Genomic DNA, 23,895 nt, shown 5'->3' with positions numbered 1-23,895 from the left:
TTGTGAAGATATTTCTATGTTTGATTTATTTACTGATGGCTGTGATGAAAGGGCCGAAAAGCTTACATTTGGTTTTTTGGGCTGTGTATTTTACACAGGTATGATGTTGTTGAGCTGTAAAAACAACCCGAAGGGTAGCGTTTTGCATGTTATCTGGAAATAGTGGATTTACTGTTTCCATTTTTTTTTGTTTTTTTTGGAAGGGAAATTGCTCTCTTCCTGTGTTCCCCTTGATCATATCCGGCAAGTTTTCTTTTTTTTTTTTTTTAAAACTCCCTCTCTTTTCTTGAGAGCACCATGGCTCTCTTCAAAGCAGAGCAGTCGGACACTTTATTTGAGGTTGCGGCATTTCTTGTTAACATCTCGTAAGGAAACCAAGAGAATGGGAGGTGATTCAGCCTATGCTGATGTTATTAATTAACCTGTGTGAAAGCAGGTCAAAGTAAACAAGTTTGATTGGCCATTGCTGTCTTCAGGAATGTGTTTGGATTATCAAGAAACATGATCTATGATAGTCAACATGTTCGGTTGTGAAATTGGTTGGAGGAAATATTATAAGATTGCCTTGTTCTTGCCATCTTTCTTTCTCTTTTTTGTTGCTTCGCGCGCTCGCTCTCTGGCCAACTGTTTCAGGCACATGCACAGTCGACTCTGACAGATTGTTTAAATGTCACCTCTGCTAGCTGTAGCCTCTGATGTTATCTGCTCTGGGTTATTGCAGGCCATCAGGCTGCTTGGGTTCTCCTTGGAGCCCAGTGGCTGAATGCACTGTAGTACTCCTGCTCCATTGAACACCAATATGTACATGTATTATTTGACAAGTTTTATATTTACATGCATGCCAAAATGAACTTTTTTTTTTGGTGCCAAATTAAGAGGAAAGTGTGAGAGTATATCTTGATGCACTGGGATCGATTGACCACTCAGAAATCCATCGAGCCAACATTTCTGCTTGGAAAACTGCCGCAATGCAGTAAGCAATTTCTTTCTTAATGAACTACAGAAAGAGTCAACACAGGTCTTTCCATTTTCTGTCTCTCACCACAACTTTCTATATTTGAGATTGACCTTTTATTCAGGATTGCTCCTCTTAACCTATTTTTTCATTCTGTTTGAAGTAACTCGTATCATCAATCAATATTTGATTGTGGTTGGTCGGGTAGGCTGTTGACCTAAGGCTGAGCTAATGTTGAGTAGCTGGAGCTGTGGATGGTGGCTGCATTACAATCAAGGATATTCTCATCTTTGGTCTTTTATATTTCTTTGACTTTTCAACCTTTCTTTAGAATTCAAGCTCAGATGTCACAAAGGAAGTGTTTCTAACTTGAGGTAACACAATGGGAGTAAATTACATCGCAGACCTGCAATATTCCTGTGGTGTCTTCATGTTTTCACTAATGTATCACTCACATTCATTTTGGCTTTCTTCACTGTTGTGTGTCTGTGTGTGTCCTCTATTGGTTGGTATCCAAATGTAAGCTCAGGGGCTTTGAGTTTTCAGATAGCAGTGTGCAGTATGACCAAGTCTTTCACCTGCTTCAGTACCTCATAGATACAACTCTCTTACAGTGTCGTTTGTGCATATAAAGTTAAGTTGTTCTTGTGAATGAAATGTAACTTATTGGCTTTTCTGTACTTACAAAGGGTTATTGCAATAATAGCTTCACTGGATTTGTCTATACCTATACTGTTTTCTATCTTGCAACTTTGGGATAAAGTGAAAAGCCACAACCCAGTATTTCAGAGAAAGTGACATTGTTGTAAGTTAGGATTTCACAATGCTGAGGCAACGGGAAAGCAGCGTTATAATGGCGGGTTTCTGAACTTGCAGCATGCGTGCGATATGCATCATATTACACAGAAGCATTCTTAAAATATATTTTGCACTTGCAGAAGATGAAAACCTACGCCATTTAATTTCTTTCTTAATTTGTTTGTCTCTGAAACACATACACACAACACAAATCTAAAAGCAAACCAACCCATATTATTTTCTGAACTCAAGTGAGGTTTAGGTAAGGAATGTGTTACCACCTCATTGTTCAGACCTCTATTTGTGCAGGTGTGGGTGAGCAGGTCAGCTGTGCTGTGCCTCAACACATCTTGTGTATCTGATGACTGAGGACTGAAGCTGCTGTTGCAGTTTTACAGCCTGATAAGACCAAAAAACTGCATTTTATTATGACCACTTCTTCTATTGGGAGTATGTAAAGCCCTTTATTGAAAGTATTTCAAATTAAACGTTGCATATAATAAAACTCTTGAATTGTTGTATTAACGTATACACTTTATTGCAAGTTCTTCTAGATTACTGAATTAATGCACCCCAAAACGATTTTGTGAGGTGTTTGAGAGGCATCACTATGTATTGGTGAGTATTTAGTTAGGTGGTTACTTGGCACTCTATGTTTATCCCATAATGTTATCTCGGCATGAGATTGTTAATTAGGAGCTTAATTTAGCCGCCGGCATATGTTAACATTGGCTTAGGCTGCCATTGTTAAGCCTCTGCTGGCTGGAGAGTCTTCTGTGACGGCACAGGAAGGCTTTTTGATGGAACCTTAACGTAACATTACAGGGTAAGACAATAACCAGGATCTGCTGATGCCAGGTTAAACTAACACTCGTATATCAGGATTCTGATGTGCAGCTTGGCACCTATAGCAACTGACAGTTACTCTAGTCCACATTGATTGTCTTTTACTTTTTTCTAATATCAATTTTACACGTACACAGAGTCAGGCACCTCTATATAGGGATCACCCGTCGATTTGGCACAAAGCCAGTCAGAAAGGTTTTGGCGCCTCAGTTATAGGCCAATCCTTACAATACGTGCATTCAAGTGCGTCACAGACTCTGTGTTTAGAAATGCAGGCAGCCAGCCAACCCGCGGAGTTCTTAGAAATCTTAGAGGGAGGGAATTAATTAGTTTGCTCTTGTGATTTCTGCAGGCAATCACAGTGAATAAGTGCATGCACTAGTATGTTAAAATTGCAAGTAAAAATATTTGAAATAAAGTTTTAATTTATGCTATTGGTTTGATAATTGTAATATGAACAAGGCCTTTATTGGACTTTTATAAGCTATGGTTACAAAGTGGTTTGACGAAGGAGTATGGAGAAACCATGGAATAAGCCAAACACAGCTGGATTTATTTAATTTTAGCAAAAGGTAAAGAATGTTTTTAAATCTTTGCAAAAAGAAAAAAAAATATGTCGATGTTAGAATAACATAAAATGTGAAAATAGAAACAAAACTGAAATAAAGCAAATAAGTTTAGGTTAAAATGTGAAATAAAAAATAATATTGGCCAAAATGTATTGAAATGAAGAGATCATCTGGGTGGTCTTCAATGAAAGTGTTTCCTAACTAGTCATTTAAAATAGGTCTTAGCCCCTCAATCACTTCTTCATACATTTTTTTAATGCCTACGTGACCAATTGTTCCCTGTCTCTTCTTTTAGTGTGGCACCAATCCTGCCATGTTATCAGCTTGCATAAAAATACATCCGAATGAGTTTCACACTGTAACATATACAGACTTCAGATTTGGAAAAAAGGAGATTGCCATCAGATCAGTAATTGGCAGATATTCTCTGCTGAGGCTTTAGCTTTCATCCTCTCTCCAGTGAGGATCACAGAAAGACGCACAAACTACCCAAGAAACGTTTTTCAGATTGAATGTTTACATTTTGTCCTTGGTGACCGTACATGGAAAACTTGTAAATCTACAGTTTTGATTCATTATTTATGTGAGATGTATTTTGTTTATCCTATGATGCCAACAGCACATGGTGCGTTGGCACACTTTTGCTGTAGTCTGTTGATCAGCGGCTCCTGAGCAGAGCTGAAAGAGGAGACCGGGCTGAATACAAAGCCTCCTGTACAGGGGATGTAAGCAGAGACTGTTCTAATCAACCTGCCTGCCCACCACAAAGGGAACCCTGGCTTAGATTACCCTCCAGCTCCAGCGCCACATGCTGTTGGGCCGAGTTGGTAACCTAAGACTGTCAAGTGTGTTGAGGCATATGCACATGCATACACAAAAACACATGCAAAGGTACACACCTATGCAGTATGTGCAAAGAGACACAGGAAAACAGAGAGGCACAACCACAGGCACACAGGAACAAGCACACATTTATACACCACCCACAGTTCTTAACCCATAGGAACACAAGAGAAGCATCTCAGGGACACCATCAGAAACGTAGAGCAGCAGTTGGATTTCTCTTCTCTGGGAGAGACAAATCCTTGCTTAGTTGTGTAGTAAACTGGGCTTTCTCTTAATGTGGGCCTGTGTGTCACTGCTGGTCACAGGACCCTGACACATTTTGTGCGCAGCGAGAGTGAGAGGAGGGAAGAACAAAGTCTTAGGGGATTATCCCTCAAGTGAGAATCCCCAGGCAGTGCGACGGTCAGCCAGAGGCCTGTTGAGCTTTGTGTCAAGGAGCCAACATGAATGTCACCATCAATGGTGAATCTGGCTTTTTCATGTGGTTACTGTATAAACACAATGGTCTTGGTGGCATTTCACAAAGATCTCCCAGTCCACGCATCACTGAAACGTCTCCCAGTGAAACACAGCTATTATTAGCTTAGGTACAGCAAAGCCTCTTAGAGATCTTTATTTAACCAGATTGGCTGTCTGATGTATGGACACTTGAGGAGGATGTGACGCACAGGGCTTTCAGGAACAGGGCAGGGGCTTTACAACCAAGGCCATTGATAAAACAATGCTGCGACTACTACAGCTACCTCTCCTCTCCTCCCCTCTCCCGTTTTTGACCCCCTCTCATAAGGTGACTGGGATGTTTGGCTTCAACAAGGGGGTTTCCCACCTCCCACCTCTTTTCTTACACTGGAGGGTTTTAGGTAGCAGGCTAATCTTATCTCAGAGCAAGGAGAGGGCTGAGAGCCAGGTAACATGGTCAGCCTCGGTCTGACCCTCATCCGTGTCCTTCTAGTTAGCTGAAATGTCTCTCTTGCTGCCCAGATCAGTGTGTTCTCTCCCCGGTGCTTTTCTCCTGATTTACTAAAGAATTCACCATCAACGTCACACAGTTTAAGTTGTTCAGTTTTGCAGATGACATGGCTTTGGTTGGTCTTCTTCAGAAACCACATCCTCTAGGTCAGGGATGTCAAGCTCAAATACACAGTAGGTCAAAATTTCAAACTTGGACAAAGTCGCCTGCCAACATTGATATTTATTGATAAACTTTCCTCTAGATATAACAATGAACCCTTTCATATGAACCCAAACAAGTTTTGCTGAAACATTAAATATGGAACAAGTTAATCCTAATAGACATACAATCTACAACTTAGTATAGCACTTCAAATAAAAAATTTAAAAAACACTTCAATGGCATTCAGTTCTTAAAAAAAAAATTGAATAAAAATCTAATTTGTCCCGTGGGCCAGGGTTGGACACCTTTGCTCTGAGTGAAGCAGTCTATTATACACCGACACTTCTCACATCAGTTGTTTAGAAATTAATGTGGACAAAGCAAAAGAATGAATAACTTAAACAAAACAAGATCTGAAGACAGAACCAGCATCACTTGATGGTCAACATGTTGAAATTGTTAACTTCAAATATCTTGTCACATTTCTGGACTCTCAGCTGAAATTCTCTGAAAACACAGTGTATCTCAAAGAGAAACTCACAGCGACGTATTCCCTTCAAAACACCGTGGGCTTGGAGTCTGTCAGCAGATCTTGGAACTTTACAAGAACAATGGTAGATAATGTTTCACCCTTTGATCTTCATGGACAATAAAGATATACTGTATTGCATTCTGTTATATTATAATCCAATGTCAATGAGACTTATAACATTATCAAAACACAAGATTATATAATGTGCTCAGTGACAGTAGGAATGATTTTGTTGGTATTGTTTGAGTTTCATTGTTTATATTCAGACCAACCAGTAATGTGAATACACAAAACTTTGGTAGATCTATGAACCTAAAAGCTCATGTAATTTTTTATTTGACTTTTATAAAATTTGTGCCTGCAAATTATGTGTGATTAGCACCTAATTTGTATTGCGGGCAGCTCATTACTCAGTGAGCACCTGGGCCTGCTCCATTTTGCCCAATATTGTCTGGATGGGACTTATCTGTGGTGTGATACAGTGCAGCTAAATATATTTCACCGGCTTCAGGCTGTAGTTTTAAAGTGAATCCCCACTTATGGAAGTAAAATCTTTACTTGTAATGGTATTTTTCCATGTGATTTTGTAGATTAAAGAGGAGAAAATAAAGGAGAGGAGTGGTGAGAACCCCCCCCCCCCCCCCCCCCCCCCCCGCCCCAAATAAACTGTGGTAAAGTTTTGTCAAGTTCTGACCACAAGCAACAGTTTAAAACCACACCGGCCCTTCAGTTTTCACTTAGATTACCATGTAAACATGATTTTAAAAATATTGAGGTATAATCCTCCTCCCTCTATCTATCCTTGCTTCTGCCGAGTCATTAAAAAAACAATCATAATGCCACTTCACCAGTGAGTAAAACTCACATGATCACTTCTAAACTCTCACACACACTGTTTGCCTCACTCTAAGTAGTAAATTTGATGCTTGTGGTGATGAGGTTTTTTCTTTGAGAGAGAAAACTATCCTTAGTCTCTGCAACTGACTCACTTCTTACATTGATTATGGTCTTGCAACTTATTGTGCCTGCATTACATCACAACTAAAAACTAAAGTTGTAACAACTGCTTCTCTGAAGATATCTTTTTTTGTTCATTTTGTACCTTACCCTGGTTCCTTGCGGCACTATTGTTAACATTCTGCTCACACGGTTTTGCTGATACGATACAGACATATGGAAAAAATCATATTTTTAATTAATGTTTTTATTTTTAAAGCTTTCTGTATGTACGTCACCTGAATATTCCTCGTTCAAAATAGTGTATGTGTCCTCCCCAAGGTTGTATGGTGTTAGGCAACAGCAGCTCCTCAGAGAAGGGCAGAGGAAGGAACTGTGTCTCGACTCTTCTTGTCCTCCCGTTCTCTCTCTTCCTTCCTCATTTCTTCCCTTTTTTTCGTGTTAAATCTCTTGCTAATGAACTCAAATCCTGCTGTGGATTAATGCTATGCTCATCTCACCCATTTGCAAAATTGTCTCTATAAGGAGGCGGGAGATGTGACAACAACAAAGGAAGTGTTTTCAGCCATCAGACTCTGTTATAATGCACTGCTAATTATGTTTCTTGTTCCCATTTCACTCCGTGAAGATATCGCTCTTTCAAAGTATTTTTCGCTCAAATCGAAGTTTCTGCTTTTGTTGAGCATTTGTTGTTAATAGAAAGGGAATTTGGGAATGCTTTTGGTATGCCTCCGTCACTTGAACCATCTGTTTGTCATATTTTCTCTCCTCCTCTGTATAGTGTCCTCACGGTATTTCCTCATTTGGACTCTTGTTGAATCAAAGGACACACACTTCTTTTTGAGAAAACTTACAGCTTCCTTCTTCTTTCTCTATCTGTTGTCCTTCCCTCGCTCGCTGTCAGTCAGCAAGTTGCTGTCGTCAGAGCATCCACTGCTGGGTCTTGTGACAGGGAAGCAGGGCCAGTGAGAAGGCGAGCAGCTATAAATAAAAAGCTTTCTGCTGCTGCTGCTGCTGCTGCCACTGTTGTGGCTGCTGGACAAGGATAGCAGACACAGCTTATACATGCCCCCCTCCTAAATTTACTCTGGTTTGATCAACTTTTTTGAGGCTACATTTGAGTTTTTGTACCTTAAAGCTGTTTATCATTAAGAGGAAGAGAGAATGAATGTCCAAACTATCACATTATAGCTATTTCGTGTGTGCCTGACAAGTATTGGAGTTTTTGGCCATATTTAATCAAATTGAAGAAAACTGAATAACTGTGTAGAGACTGGATGGCCTCATACCATAAAGACCTTGCGATGTTAACCTAAGATGTTTTATGTGTCCCCAATGAATCAATCATGCTGTTATCCAAGTGATTCTCCAGTCATCTTATAGTTTAATTTTTAGTTTCTTTTCTTTCAAAACTAAGCAAAATCTTGATGCGAGTAAGCTTTGTAGCTGACAGAATGGGATGATGTTTGCATTTTTTATTTTTACGTTTCTCTTACAGTGAGTTATACAAAATTAGCTTTTAGTATTCATGACATAAATAATATGGAGCTCTTCTAAATATTATAGCTGAGCCTGAATAATACATAAAACAAGTCTACACTATGTGGAGCGAAAAAATATGTTTTTAGCATATGTGACTGTTTTGAAAAAGGAAAAGTGAAAATCTTCAGCATCTAAATTTCAGACATGACAGTCTCACTGCCCGTACAACATTTTACATGTGATCCACTGAGAGGAGTGTAGGGTGAACGTATCCCATCAGGAGCAGCAGAGCATAGCCAATGAAAGTTTATCAATAAACTCTAACCAAATAGTGCCACCGAACACACAATGGACTTATGTCCATTTGTTTGTGTGTGGGTGTGTTTGTTTGTGTACATGCTGCCAGTGCCGGATGACCTTTGGTATAAATAGCCTGCCGGCGCTAGCTGTGATGACAGCCGACAGCACGCATCGTTGTGTGAATTTGTTTCCTGAGTAGTGCTGTTCATCGGTTATCCCTTTTGGAACAATGCCTGTATGGCTGCCTGCTACCCAGCAACACTCTGGCCTCTAATTTCCTGAAACAGGGCTCAAGTGCAAACTCTGTGCACAACCACAGAAATAATTTTATCTCACTTTAACAACCAGAAGCTCAAGTGCAGTTCTGGTACAGTGCAGTATTGTATGAAAATACCAGGAACATGAATAGTACAGATTGTATTAATAGCAGGATGATTAACTGGATTTTCTTTATCTTCTTTCTTTGTCTAACAATGGCCATTGATACAGTGTCCCTCAGCATGAAATAACTTGATAAAATCACTATAGCTTAGTGATCAGTGTAAATCTGTTATGCTGAATATATGGCCATTAGAAGTTATATTTTGTTGTCTTCTGTATTGGCGCCTGAGCTTTTTTAACAGTATTGGAATATATAAAATTGTGATATAACTGGTGTTATAATCCCTGGTCTCTTCGCCTGATCTGCATGATCACAGACATCAAATGTACGACTCTGCTCATAGGTACAGTTGCTGATCCTATAAATGCAGCCTCATGAGCTTTGACCCAACTAAGGCATTGTCTTCACAAGCTGATCAGTGGTTAACTGACTGTAGGAACTTTCCTGATTCATCAACTCTGTGTTAAAATTAGTATAACGGCGACTAATCGGTACCAATAATAACCTGTTACTGAAGCATATTCTTTGTTCTGTTCTCAGATCTGGAGCCTGATGACAACACATCGTTTTATATCCTGAATGTGGGCCCACCCCAGTCTATGGTCAGTAACCACCAGTCTATTGGCCTGCAGCGTCATGGCATGCAGTCTCACTCTCAAGTCATCAGCACCTCACCACGCCTTCAGCCTCACAAACCAGGATCTGAGCCCACAAGCTACGAGGTACAAGACTCCAAGTATGGCACCTCCCCTCTGCTGCCCTCCATTCCTGTGGAGGCGCCAAAGGCCTTTGAGTGCCCCAGTATCCAGATCACCTCCATCTCTCCGAGCTGCCAGCAGGAGATGGATGCCAATGAGGGAGATCTGAGGGCCAATGGCCCAGATGGGGACTATCGTGGTGACAGACCTTTGTCCAGAGATCACCTGTATTTGCCGCTCGACCACTCATACCGGGACTCTTCACTCAGCCCCAGTCCGTGCAGCAGCCTCTCGTCTAGGAGCTGGTTCTCTGATGCCTCCTCTTGTGAATCATTCTCACACGTGTATGACGATGTTGACTCAGAGCTGAATGAAGCAGCTGCTCGGTTTACTCTGGGCTCCCCTCTTACGTCGCCAGGGTGTACGTCCCCTCAAACTGGTGGCGGAGTCCTGGAGGAGCAGCCGCACTGGCAGCACCAGCACCCAGCTTTTGCACAGCACTCCCACTCCATCAGTTTGTCTCCAAGACAGTCCCCCTGCCACTCGCCGCGCACCAGTGTCACTGATGAAAATTGGCTTAGCCCACGTCCACCTTCCAGACCTTCCTCTCGTCCCACCTCGCCCTGTGGAAAGAGGCGCCACTCTAGCGCCGACATCTGTTATCCCAGCTCATTGTCTCCTCATCACTCTCCCACAGCCACACCAGGACCTTCACCTCGGGGCAGCGTAACAGAGGACACATGGATTGGCAGTCCCTCTGTAGGCCTGTCGCCCTTTCAGTGTTGCCCATCTGAGGCAGACATCCCATCCAAGACCAGGAAGACCTCACAGGACAGAACAGCTCTGCAGACTGGGAATGGGGACCTGGGGCTTGATGACCAAGGAAATTTGACTCCTAATTTAGATTCTCCTTCAGATGATGTTTTGCACAGCCTGAAGAAGGATGGCCCTGTGGAGCAGTACCTCTCTGTGCCCTCCCACTTCTCATGGAATAAACCTAAACCTGGTCATACACCTATATTCAGGTAAATGTTTTGGAAGACATACAAGAATAATCTAAAACTGTTTAAAGTTCACCCCGTGTCTGAGATTCAGTGTTAAATCTTAGTGTTGGAGTTAAATTTTCTAGATATTTAACAACTTTATATTTTCACATGTCAGCTCTGACTTATGTCTCCAACTGTTGTTGGATTGTCAAATTTGCAAGACTAAGAAACAGACCTCACTGCATCATTAGAGTAATACATATTCAGTGGATGACAGCCTGAATTTTAAAATCTAACTAAGAGTCAGTAATTTTGTGAATTATTAACACGATAACCACTTGGGTAGACAGAACATGTCATCAATCTGAAAAGCAAATAGTAGGTCACGGCTAAACAATAGTTGTGTGTATTTGTACGGGCTTAGTGGGCTGCCATAAAGATTTAAGATTTAACAGAGATATAAATGTTGCAGAGCTGTTAATTAGTATATATCTGAGGACTTTGGGTGCAGCTGTGGACATCAGGGGAACTTTGATCTCTGCATCAGCAGTTTTAAATTTGTTGTACTTATGATATAGATTAATACAAGTCTATTAATGTCTGGAGGGACACACACACACACACACACACACACACACACACACACACTCACACACACACACACACACACACACACACACACACACACACACACACACACACACACACACACACACACACACACACACACACACACACACACAGAGGAGGATTCTTCTGCCTTTCCTCCAATGTGTTCAACAGATGAAGACATGACCTTGTTTGTGTGCACTGGCCCCTAGCACTGTTATCCAGCAACAGGGCACATATGGCAAGGGGGCCACCACACAGCCACACACAGACACAGTCACAGACATAACACCAGCACTTGCTCACATAGACCTAACACTGTCCAGACAATAACAGTCAGCTCCACGATGAGTCACAATAGGATCTCTGAATCCTCGAACCTGTTTGATGATTTTTGTTTCCCAAACGTGAATGAAGTAACACAATACTGTCCGCACAACTGTCACTAGAGTATATGCTTTGTTCCAGACAATTTCTTATATCTGCTCTTAATGCTGATTGTGCCTCACAAGTATTCATCCATGTTTTCCCTGACTTATTTTGCTACTTATTCTAATAGATGCTCATGTTAGTTGGTTATTAAATCGGCTTTTACAGCAGTAAGAGGAGGGCGGTTGCGTAAGCTCTTGTCTGAGTACCATGTTGTTATGAAACAACATGGTACCGAGGGGCCCGTGTCTGCATGCATATGAGTGTTACAGGGGTTTTGAACAGATGGTTCAGGTGGGATTGGGTTGGTGAGGATTCAAATTTAGTCGGGTGTCCGAATACTTGCTTTGACAAACAGCAAATGTCATTGCTTACTCACTGGACTGTCTAAAGTGACATATTAGAGACATTAACCTTTTATTTAAAACAAATCACTGTCTTTTATATCAAATCTGGTATTTAGAGCAAAAAAACTAATACAGATAATATGTATGAGCTTTGGAATGAAAGTTCATTTGCATTTGATGGCATCAATAATGCACTGTATTGGACTAATTTTGGTCTTGGTTTGTAATTGAATGTCTTGCTAGTATCCTGTCCTCAAGTCAACCAGGGGAGGTGTATTAAGTTAAGGCTAAAAGTTTCTGCCAAGAAGATTACTTGACAAGATGTCATTGCTTTATGGATTTCATCACATTCAAGCAATGTATATATGATTACGTAGCTCAGTGGTTGGAAATGATGCCATTGGGACAATGGAGACTATAGACAATATTAGATTGTGGGAATGAAATTGGTCTGAGAGCACCTGCACTAAGGGTCAGACATCTGAGAAAGGTTATGCTATGCTAAGACATAGTCCACTCCTCCTGCCCTGCATCGTCACAAGCTCATCTTTCCCCTGTCCTGCTTTGCTCCTGTTACTGTAGCAGCCATGCAAACCACACTTCCTTGGTGATTATGTCATGGCTGCCGGCGTCGAATCGTTAGAGTCACGGTGCCTTCCACACTGAATTAGATTTTTTTTTTTCTTGATAGAATCACCTGCTCTAATTGAAATCCCACTTTGTTCATTTCAACACACAATTTTCAAATGAAACATTTTCACACAGATTATTTTGGATTATATATTCATTACAGTGCCCAGGACAAAAATATCATTGTTTTGTGTGACCAAACATTTTTCTGTCTGTTATCACATGTGATTTGTACAGTCTGACTGCTTTATAGTATGTATATAACAAGTTAAACTCTGAAGCGGTTCGAAAATCCCGAGCATGTTTCTCATTCAGATTTATAACCATAAAGCTTCATTTAGTTGAATCAGAATGAAACACTTGCCTCTTCAATCCAAAACGCTGTCTTTCTTGTGGGTTTGATGCCAGTTTGCAGGGCAGTTCCTGAAATGAAATGGGACCACTAAAATCCTGACTCACATGTCTTCAATTCTGTCTGATCAGGTTGCATTGCATGTGGCCAGCACTTGACAGGCGTTTGGAAAAGGAAGAATTAAGAAAGTCAGCCATGTTGGCTAAAACTATACAGACCTTCTCTTAAAAATGATTTGTACAGTCAAAGAGCAGTCATGCAGATTAGAGTACGTTTGCATGCTAGAAGCCTCTGGCGTTTTGGGTCGAGCCAAATTGCAGCATATGCCACAGTGACAGGGTTCACAAAGAGCCTACAGTGGCAAACACAGCCCGCAGCTGCCCACAGTGCACACTGAGTCAGACCCAAGATACACAACCGTCGACATTTAGATACATGCAAGGCTTGCAGCGGTCTTCATGTGAGCATAAACAGAGTTCACAGTTCAACATCTGATTGCAGTGCTATATCAAAACACTGATGTAAGTGAAGAAAAGTTGCGTACTATTTACTGTCCCATGAGAGCCTAATAGGTCATAAAGAAGTTTTGACCATTATGAAGTACTATGAAGTACACGATTCAAGCCATTCTCAAGGTAAACTCTTAGCCGGTGTAAAACATACTGAACCTCATTTACTGTAGTTGTATGGAAAGACATTGGTTGGCGCTGCAACTTTGCACTTTTTAATAAACCATTGCTACTGCGAATAATACTGTAAAATCATGATTCATTGTTGAACTGATTCCTTAAAAATCCTCAATGAATAGATAAGAACTAGCTGACAGATAATAACTGACTAAAACGATGATACAATTTTTAACATTCTTGTTTGAGGCAACTGTTTACAAAATGTTTGGGAATAAACGGATCCAGCACAGTCCGATGGACAGACCCAGTTTCTCTTTGGACTCAGCCATTGTGTGTTTTATTTTCGAGTGCAGCTGTTCAAATATGATTGTGGCCTACCCAGATAACAAAAAAGAAGGCAGCGAGGAAAAACACACAATCGAAGTCTCGTTGATGCACTATACAGAAACCCCCAAAACAAAACGACACATGTAAAATACGATCACAAATGGACACACTCAGTATTTCACCCATGGTGTGACACACACTTTCATGCAGCCATTCATTCATTCAGACACGCCGATACTCGGAAAGAGTCCGAAAGAAAAGTCCCTTTTATGCAGTGATTCACCCTTTGAGCCTTAACATGACCTATTACAGGTCTTGTGTTTAAGAGCTGCATTAAATCATTTGGTTATTTTAATGATTCACTGCCTGATGGGGCAAAGCACGCTGTAGGTGTCAGAACATACTGGGGGAAATACCACAATTTGAACCTTCTGCCTCACAGGCAGTGAGTTACTGGGGTTTACTGCTTAAGCTCACGATTAAGACAACTTTAAATTCGAACTGTGAAATGAACAATTGTGTGGCTCCTGCGTATTTTATTGAAGAGCCCATCTCTCATCATGGCTATCGCCAAGCTCTTTCAGCAGCTCTATTTTGGTTTCACGCTCTCTTAATCCCAAGCTTCTAATGGGTTTGTTCAAACTTACCTTTTAAAACAACTAGAAACCTTTACAATGTGAAAGAAGTCTGCAACTGCATCTCTAATGTTCTCTTTGTGTGTGTGTGGGTGTGTACGCGCATGCTTGTGGTTTTCCTTCCTCAGGACCTCCTCACTCCCTCCTCTAGATTGGCCACTGCCAAGCCAGTTTGGCCAGTACGAACTGAAGATAGAAGTGCAACCCAAAGCCCACCACCGAGCGCACTATGAAACCGAGGGCAGCCGAGGAGCCGTCAAAGCAGCGTCAGGTGGCCATCCAATCGTCAAGGTAACATATTTAGCCGTCTTCAGCTTCGTAGCCATCATGAGTTACAACTCTCCTCAGTCGTGTGGTGGAAACCACGTCTTATGCATAAATCGTGACCAAACATTCTTTCACAGAACACACATTAAAGGAAGGGAATCTACTTATGTCTTTAATGTGCCGAGGATTCAGTTTTCCTCCGAGGTCTGGACTCATCTTTTGTCTGTGAACACCATGCTGACCAAGCATAACTCAAATTCTCAGCCATGACCAAGCTAATATGGAAGCTTTTGAAGACGTTCAATGGTAAAATGAAATATTTGATGAAGGGAAACGAGCTTAAACAAACCTGAATGGTCACAAGAAGCATTTTGAAGCTTTTTAAATTACAAAAACATCCCGAGTATCTTTTGCACAATCATGCTTAAAATGGTTAAAAATTCAGCTGCTCGGTCATTCGATAGCACCTGTGAGAGACGAGGTGAGCTTACACACAGCGATGGTTGCTTCTCTCGCTGAGCGAGCAAGAGAGAAAGAGCGAGAGCAACAGCAGATTTCAGTTTCATTAATGTTTCATTACTCCGGTGACAACCTTCCTTTGTGTTTGTGATTAAGACAGGACCCGATGCTAGACCATAACCATTAGTGTGTGTCCAAACAAAGAGAGAACTCTGACTAATGGCTTGGTCAGCTGTCCAATTTGTACAATATAATCTCTAGTCCTCGACAGTCCACTAACCTCAGCATAAGTTTAACGTCTTTTCTACCAGCTATGCAGTTACACTTTTATTATTTCATTTGGAAAATTGATAGTTATCTCACCTGAAACCAAGATATGCACTAATATTTTGCAGTAGAGTTTGTTTTTCATGATTCAGGTTTAATTGCCCATCTCACCTGCAGTGTCCTTGAGAGTGGACTTAGATTAGTACGGACTCCCGACTAACTCTCGCTTTAACACTTCAGGCAAGATATAACAATGAAAATAAATGGCAATACTTCAACAGCTGTAGACACATAATTTCCTGAAACACCACAGGTGTCCAGACTACTGCCATTTGTTGCTTTAGAAACAGCCTATGTCCTCATACATTCAGTCATGCAGGCTCCTTTCAGGCCAATCATTAACCATTTCAACCTCTGTGAGACCAAGATTCATTCTCGCCATATGTGACGATGCATAATTTAGTTACCGAATTTTCGTCAGCCAAGTTTTCAGCCACACTTGCCCTCATTTCTCACCCCCAGAGGGAATTGTTTGTGTAAACCAGTTCCTATGCAAGAGAGTATAAAATACATATCATAGGTCACACGAGGCAATTTCAAAGTTGATTTGAAACCCAGCTGGAAAGAGGTTTTGTAGTACCTGTGTGCATTAGTATGAAGGCAACATACCGAGTCTAGGTCGTTCCCAAGATTTTTTTGCCGTATTGTACAGTATATAATTTGTAGTGTTTGTTCCCATGTATTCGAGATGCAGCTCTCGTAATAACCAAAGAGAAGGAATCTGTGAACAGGAAAAACAGGTTGACATGGTTCAGTTCATGAAAATTGACGAAAGAGAAAACCTCCAGAACGACCTGCTTCAGATAATCAGTGTGTACTGTCAGGAGCAGTATGCTGCCACAGCTGGTTGTAATGAACAGTATTGTAGCTGAAATATATTTCAGTCATCCAATGCACAAACAGAAATGCCTTCTTACACACAGAATGAAGTGAGGGTAAGAAGAGTGCATAAAAAAAAAAACATGTTTGTCATCAGCAGTGCTTTGCAGAGGTTTGTGCTTGTGGAGAAAATGTGTGGGTGAATGAGTTGGAGTGGGGTGGGCATGTGCAGGCAAGTCATCATTTTCAATTACAGGTTTAGTTGTGAATTCACTGTGTACTTCATTTCTACAATCTGATCTATACAGGCCGTGCCATATATTCTGCCTTCAAAAATGTTTAGCCTGGAACTGAAATAGGTTTGTTTTGTTGGTGTGTTTTGTTTTTTTGTTTTTTTAAATCACGTTATTTTGGTTGTCACTTGCAGTGGCATTAAACTGGACAGCAGTGTTTTAAAGAGTCTTAGTAATATTTTGTGGAATCCACATGACAGGAGCAGAATATTAGTGCCACCTTTCAATATGATACACCCCAATAATAATAATAATAATAATGATATTTATAATAATTATATTATTATTTTAGGATACGCTGACACCTTCCTAGATGCAACAAAACTCTGCCAATATATAATTAGTGGCTTACGTGAGCGAAGATGGTACCTGTCCAGCAGGTCTTACAGTCTTTGTTTACTAAACATCCACTCCCTACTCTTTATTAACTTTTCTTTTATTCACTGAGCGAGAAAGCGCTCCATAAAAATAATTTGTTTACGTGTTTTACATATTTCTATTGAAAGCAGCAAGTAAATGTACAGGTTCTCAATCACCGACTATTGAGTGAATGAACAATGCAACGTCTTCGAGTGTCCAGAGAAGCGGCATTCAAGATCAATATATTATTATTATTATTATTATTACTATTATTACTATTATAACATTGTGTACTGTGCTTAATCTTTCTTTTTACACACTTAGAAAAACAAAGGAACGTATGTGGAAAACAAAATGAGTTAGAAAATAAGAATAAAAAAAAAAATATATATATATATATATATATATATATATATATATATATATATAAAATTTGTTTTTAATGAATTTGTTTTTAATGAAACCCTTTTACCCTGGTAGCCACCAATTTATCTACACGTTGTTCTGAATAATAATAGTTTGTGATTATTAGGAGAACGTAGAGCGAGCGATGCTTTGCAGTAGAATATAACGTTCGAACTATAATAATCCCAATGCTTGAAGAGCGTAACCGGCAATAACAGGAGACTCTCAATCCTGCTGGAGGAAATGTCAAAGTCATTCAGCCACTGTTTTGACCCAGTATTGGACATAAGGGGGTCAGATTACTTGAAACCGTTAACTAGCTGGCATATATCATATTTCACAGGTGCACCGTTGGTGTGAAGAACGCTGTTCCCCGGAGACAGTGTCACAGGTGCCAGCGTGTGTGATTGCAACTACTCTGTCACAGAAATTGAACACACAGATCAGACATTTTGCACAATGAAATTCATAACACAAGCAATGAACATGGGGAAACTCCCATTCCTTGTTAAGATGGAAACATTTGTTTACAAACACAAGGTGGCCTCAAAACAGATTTGTTATGATTGTAAGAATATCAGTTGTCTCAGTGACTGTGTCCTGTTTTTTTACTTTTGCGCTTCTCTACTCCGACTTTATTGCGAGTTATACTCCCAAGGTTTATAAGTTTTGAAGCAGAAGAGCCGTGCAGTAGCCCAATCTATAATGTTGCACAGCTATGGCGCTCTACAGGATGTCATGCTCACCATGAGTCTTGACTGGTGGTGTGACATCAGTAAATGACGACATAGCTGCCATCTGGACATGGTGATAACTTCCTTTTTGCCATCACACTGCTGGCCAGATCAGTGAGCTGCTGCGTCAACATAAAAAAAAAACGAACAGAACAAGAGACTGTCTGACTTGGTATACCGAACAGAATAAAAGGTTTCCATGTGCTTTCTCCTGTTTCTATTATCTGAGCTTATCATTTGTTATTCTAAACTTTTATTTCCCATCTTTTCTTCTGGGCTCAATGATAGTTTTGTTCAGAAGAGAGTTTTATACTCAACTCTGTATTTTAAGTTTCTTCCTTTTGCCCTTTTCAAAGTAAGCAAAGCAGGATTTATTGAGTCAGAATTTAGTATTGTGGGACAATCTAATAAAAACAATGAAAAGTCTCAGAAACAGGGAGTACTACCATTGACTGCATTGTCTGTCAATTTTAGAAAACTCATCAAAGGGAAAAGGAAGCTGACAGTCGCAATCAATCATCCTCTGGATATGTCCCAACATGTATAGAAACCATTGAAGAAGTATGTCAGTCGATATCAGTAGCAATGGTTAAAGAATGGAAATGTTTGAAATATGTGGGTCTACATTCTCTCAAAAATACAGAACGGAGAGCAACCTAATAATCTTTTAATCTGTAAGCAACAGAGCGAAATATTTGCCATTGGCAGTCTGAAAAAAATTTATTAATCACAGGTTTTAATGATGCATACTTGTGTTTTAGGGTGGTTTAAATGCTGTTTGCACTAATAGAAATAGCTCTGATTAAACATCCGGCTCTTTTCACCAGTTTAATTACTTGTGGGAACTTTCACCTTTTGGAATTACAGCTTTTCAGAAGATCTCATTCGTTGAGCTCTTCTGGAGCGCCCCGCTTGTGCTGTTAAGGTGTCGTTAAAGCGTCTCTATATTGCATTCACTACTTCAGCTGGAAAATATTTTATTGGCTATGAAATAGTACAAGAAATCGTGATTGGACAGAGATTGTACATTTGATGGATCTGCTTGATTATCAGTTGTGCTGCTTGGCTTGTGGTAAGTTCAAATGTGTGTGTGTGTGTGTGTGTGCGTGCGTGCGTGCGTGCGTGCGTGCGTGCGTGCGGACTGCTGCTCAGCCACTCTTTTAGGTGGGAGTCCCAACAGCTGTCCCACTAAAACACTAACTGTGATCCTGAGGACTGCTTTCTTATTTTTCTTAATTTATTTATTTTGTACACATTTTTTTTTAATATTTTTCCGAATTTACAAACTAAAGTTTAGATTAATTAATTAATTTATTAGTCTATAAAAGTCATTTAACATGTTAACATTTGCAATAAACATGCAAACTTGAACTTCCATTTTCAGTCCCTTATCAACCACATAGCATAACTGAATTAGTTTTTTATTTTTTATTTTTAAATCAAAAATCACTTGATCTTCTACACCACTTTAACCAACTTAGGGTTGGGGGGGGCTGGAGCTGGCGACATCAGATAGCCAGTCTGTCACAGGGCACGCATGCATGCACATTGACATCTACAGGCAAGTTAGGAGTCACAGATTAGCCTCAAATGTATCTAACACTGTAAAACATTAGTAATATAATTTCTGAGTTTTACAGCAGGCAGGTGAAGTCTTTGACAGGTTTGACAGCGCTTGCACAGGATTTTTCTGTCTTAATATGTTAACGGATTTCTGAAGCGATGTAGAACTGGCCAGAAGTGTCCCTTTGGCCAAACAAGGTGAATTTCAGCGTCTCTTCCTTTCTGTTCAGTCAGTATCCTACTTCGTACAGCATCTAGGTTGTAGGTTAATCTGAGTAGGAATAAATGGCTCAGAGGTGGTTTCAGGTCAGTGATTCCTAACATGCAGGATGCAGCTACAGTTAAAAGTGTGGCAGCAGAAAAACAAAATGAGGAGCGAAAGAGCAGATGTTTTGGTCTCATTTGAGTCAGATTTGGATTGCCTTCACTGTGATATTTTTAACAGTATATTGTGAGCTACTGCTTTCTGTGTTCACTGGTATCATTCTGTGTCTTTGACAGCAATGCAGTGTGATATAACAATATATTTAATAATTATAAGACTTCCCTTTCAGTTCTGTATCACCGGAACTTGTACTTCGGCTTCACAAATACATTTCAGTCTTGCCTGGCAAAGGAAGCATGTGACTCCGATGTGGCCTGTGCATGCTAGTAAGGAAAACCCAGGAGTACTGACCAGCTGTTGATCTAATGAGAGACAAGGGTATCACTGAGCCTCTGCTGGCAGTGGTCTGTACTCTGTACAGTTAGCCCCTTCTCCGTCTGTATATCTGGTAGCCAGACCAACAAAGACTACAACGCCTGACAGTGTTTACTTTGAAATGTTTTGACAGACATGATTCATGGTGTTGGGTTTTGCGAGGAATGTTGTGTATTTCTATGCAAAGTCTAAAACTAGAGCAAATGATATAGCAGCCACACTGTTGCTGTGTGAGCTGTCAGCTGTGACTGTAGGGCTTTAATACATTAAGACAACTACCAGTTTCCTGTGTGTAAAGTGCAACACAAATAGGCAATCTGTAATATAAGAGCTCATCTTTGTAATCGTGTGGTTGACCAGCGTTTCAACTTTAAACTGGCAAGATACATTTTGCAAACATCAATACAAACGTTGTTACAAAAGGAATGTACAAAAATATTTTATTGTCATGAACATTGACCATCAGACCTCTTATTTGTTATGGTAGATTGAAGGATGGCTACATCTGCGACTAGCTTTTTTAGCCTTTCCTCTGGGACTCGCCACAGACCTTAATCAGTGCACCTGTTGCTAGGAGACATATAAGTCCAAAGCCTCTCTGGCCTGCTAAAGGCTGAGGTATCCTTGTGCGTATTTAACCAGCTTATTTGAGTGCTGCTGCACCCATACAAATATAAGGAGCCCCTCTGGCATCATGAACTGTGCTACAGATAAAAACACAACATGAAAATAAAAACAGTTGTCAAATAGATTGAAGAAGCAGTCCTGTTGCACAGCACACAAACACATCATAGGGTTGTGCTGTGTTTCCACAGAAGTATGCAAAAAAATAAAAAAAAAAAGGAAAGAAAACATTTTACATCTTTAGACTTGTTGCCACAGTTAATAAATCTAAATGAAGCTGTGGTGTCTGGTGACTGGGGTTTGAAAGAGAATACTACAGAAGCTGTCCAAGACAGCCTTGAATTTCCACCAGCTTGGATGCATTAAATGATTTTGATCCCAGTGCTTAAATGCACGGCCATGACCCCATTACTGTCTGTTTCTGTCTCTGTCATTCACAGTCACATTTTCAGTGTCTCTACTCCCTGCTCTTATTCTGTACTTCTCATTCTGCCTTCTCACTCCTGTTGCTCTATGTTCCTTTCACCTTCAGCCCTACATTAACAGGTCTTGCATGACTCTCTCACTGGACTGGCTGCCGCAATGAGGAGACACAGACCAACAATGCAAAGCTGTGCGGATTGCACTGTGTGAACTGGCTGGAACAGGGTTGTTTTGCCCCAGGGCTGTATTTGATGTAAACATGTTGGAAGCTTGGTTCTCATTTGTTGTAATCAGGCTTAGTGCACAGCCAGAAAACACTCGCTGGGAGGGGGACAAGACAGGGAGGTGAGTATGTGTGAAATAGAGAGTGAAAGTGGGGCAGGATAGAGTGAGGAATAAGAAGAATTGAGCTTGGACCGGTCCAGAAAGGCCATATACAGCCCTCATACAGTGTAGAATAATTGTGTGTGTGTGTGTGTGTGTGCTTGCACGCGTGTGCATGTATTGACCTTGTTTAAACAAACAGTCAACTGGCCCCCTGGCTCTCACTGCCCTCCCTAGTGTGCTGGGCAAACATCAAGCCTGTGTCTGTGTGTCTGTGTCTGTCCATAGATCCCTGGTTGTGGTGGTGCCACAGTGCCACATCAGAAAAACCTCTGTCAGATAAAATGGGCCCTCTCGTGACCTTGGCCACCATTTCTCTGACTTTTATATGTGTTGCACACACGCGCGTGCGTTCTCTCTCTGTCTTTTTCAAACCAACTCCACAAGCCTTTGTGAAGACCACGGTTAGTTTGCCTTAATCCCCCCCAAACGACCTTAAGGGTTGTAGTTTACACCAATGCGAGTCTGCGTAGGTGCTCCACGCACTCCTGCATACACACAGCGAGTCTCTCCATGGCAACAGTGGAGCAACACGGAGAAACAACTTAGCAGAGTCAGGCGCTGGCTGTGAGAAAGTGTCGAGTTACGGCACAGGGCTGCAGCTGAGGTAGATGAGAGGCGAGGACAGGGACACAGAGGGGAGAGTGACAAAGGGGAAAACGAATAGGAAGAGGAAGGGAAGCCAGAGCTGGAAGGAGAATCAGAGAAGCAGAAGGATCGGTATAAGTGTGCATACAAACAACAACATGGCGTGAGAAAAGGCAGCGCGGTTGCTGAAATGCAAGTTCATGACAAAACTCTGTAAATAAAACAGTCTGCACTTTGCTCCAAAAAAAGCAAGGCATCCCCCTCTGCTATGTCCATGTAAATAGCCTTGGGGTCCAGAAAAAGTGTTAATAGCATATTACAGGTTTTTTTGTGTGTGTTTGAAATGGCGAAATATGAAGTCCTTGACTTGTTTGACTGCGTATGTTATTTTACGTGTGCATGCAGGGATGGGAGGTGTTTTTCCCCTCTGCTTGCAAGCCGTATTACTGAATCAGTGGAACAGATGATGGCCAAAAATAAGTGGGGACTTTATTTAGTGGGAGCTGTGTATGTAACTGTATCCAGCGGTTTTATTTTAGGGGAGAGAGTTCGTTCTAAACTCGATCTAGAAGTCAGAAGTTAGTTACATGCTTCAGCGAACATAGGCCTTAGTTCATGTGACTAGTTTTAATGTCACTGTGGTTTAATATAAGAGATGATTTCTATCAGGACTGAGTTACTTGCTGACTGACCAGCTGGGCCCAGTGCACACTCTGGATAGGCGAAAAGGTGGGGAGAAAGTGCAGAGACCACCCTCCTGTGGTATTTCACACTTAACCATAGATTTAGAGGGAGATGGAGGGGTGACTCTGGAATGTGAAACAAGTCAAGAGTGTGTGCCGTGTGCACTCACTATGGAGAAGTCTCCGCTGCCAGGACCGTGGTACTATCCATGTGTGCTTGTTTACATGTCCTGCTGTTTGCAGGTGGTGCTCTGCCCATTTTCTGCACTGAAGGTGCAAATAGGCCCCCTGTGGTTTGACTGCTACATGAAAGGCCACGATATGGTTACGATCAGTTTTTATAAAGTATATAATTGTGTTTGTATTGGAGGCTAACTGTATTGATTGAATAAGTGGAGCTCCATAAAAAAAACTACAGATTTTACTGCAGTATCAGGAAACGAAATACTACCAAGTTGTGGCACTCATTCATTACATAGCTTCCACCACTCTTACACCCGACCCATGTGCTGAGTCTTTATTGCCACAATGGAAAGACTTGAACATGTGCATGAGTCTCAGTACCATTTACCATCTACTTTAGTGAAGCCACTCAATGTCTTTCTGATTATTTAACAGATCCAAACTAAACCAAATATATGTAAACACCCAGCAGAAAACAATTGTGTTTCTAATAAGAGTTGTGACTCTGAGGAGAGACTGAATTAGCCTGGCTATGTGGCATGTTTCTGTTTGGTCTGGAGTGTTGATTCACTACAACTGCTGACGTGAGCTCTTTCTTTGTGGCTCTCTAATCACATTTTCCTGCTCGATTATTTGATTTGGAAAGTCCTCGCCTGCTAA

General features: G+C 40.9%; 1 protein-coding gene across 1 annotated transcript in view; it reads left to right on the top strand.

The window, feature by feature from the left end:
* The window catches only part of nfatc3a (nuclear factor of activated T cells 3a), a 58,092-nt gene that overhangs the window by 9,518 nt on the left and 24,679 nt on the right, over positions 1 to 23,895 (top strand). The window contains exons 2-3 of the mRNA XM_080458114.1: positions 9,322 to 10,504; positions 14,552 to 14,714. Of these exons, the coding sequence (XP_080314240.1) occupies positions 9,322 to 10,504; positions 14,552 to 14,714 (1,346 nt within the window). The remainder of the gene's footprint in view (positions 1 to 9,321; positions 10,505 to 14,551; positions 14,715 to 23,895) is intronic.

Source organism: Lipophrys pholis (assembly GCF_963383615.2).
Source record: "Lipophrys pholis genome assembly, chromosome: 2".
Classification (NCBI taxonomy): domain Eukaryota; kingdom Metazoa; phylum Chordata; class Actinopteri; order Blenniiformes; family Blenniidae; genus Lipophrys; species Lipophrys pholis.
This window is presented reverse-complemented; position numbering and strand designations above follow the sequence as displayed.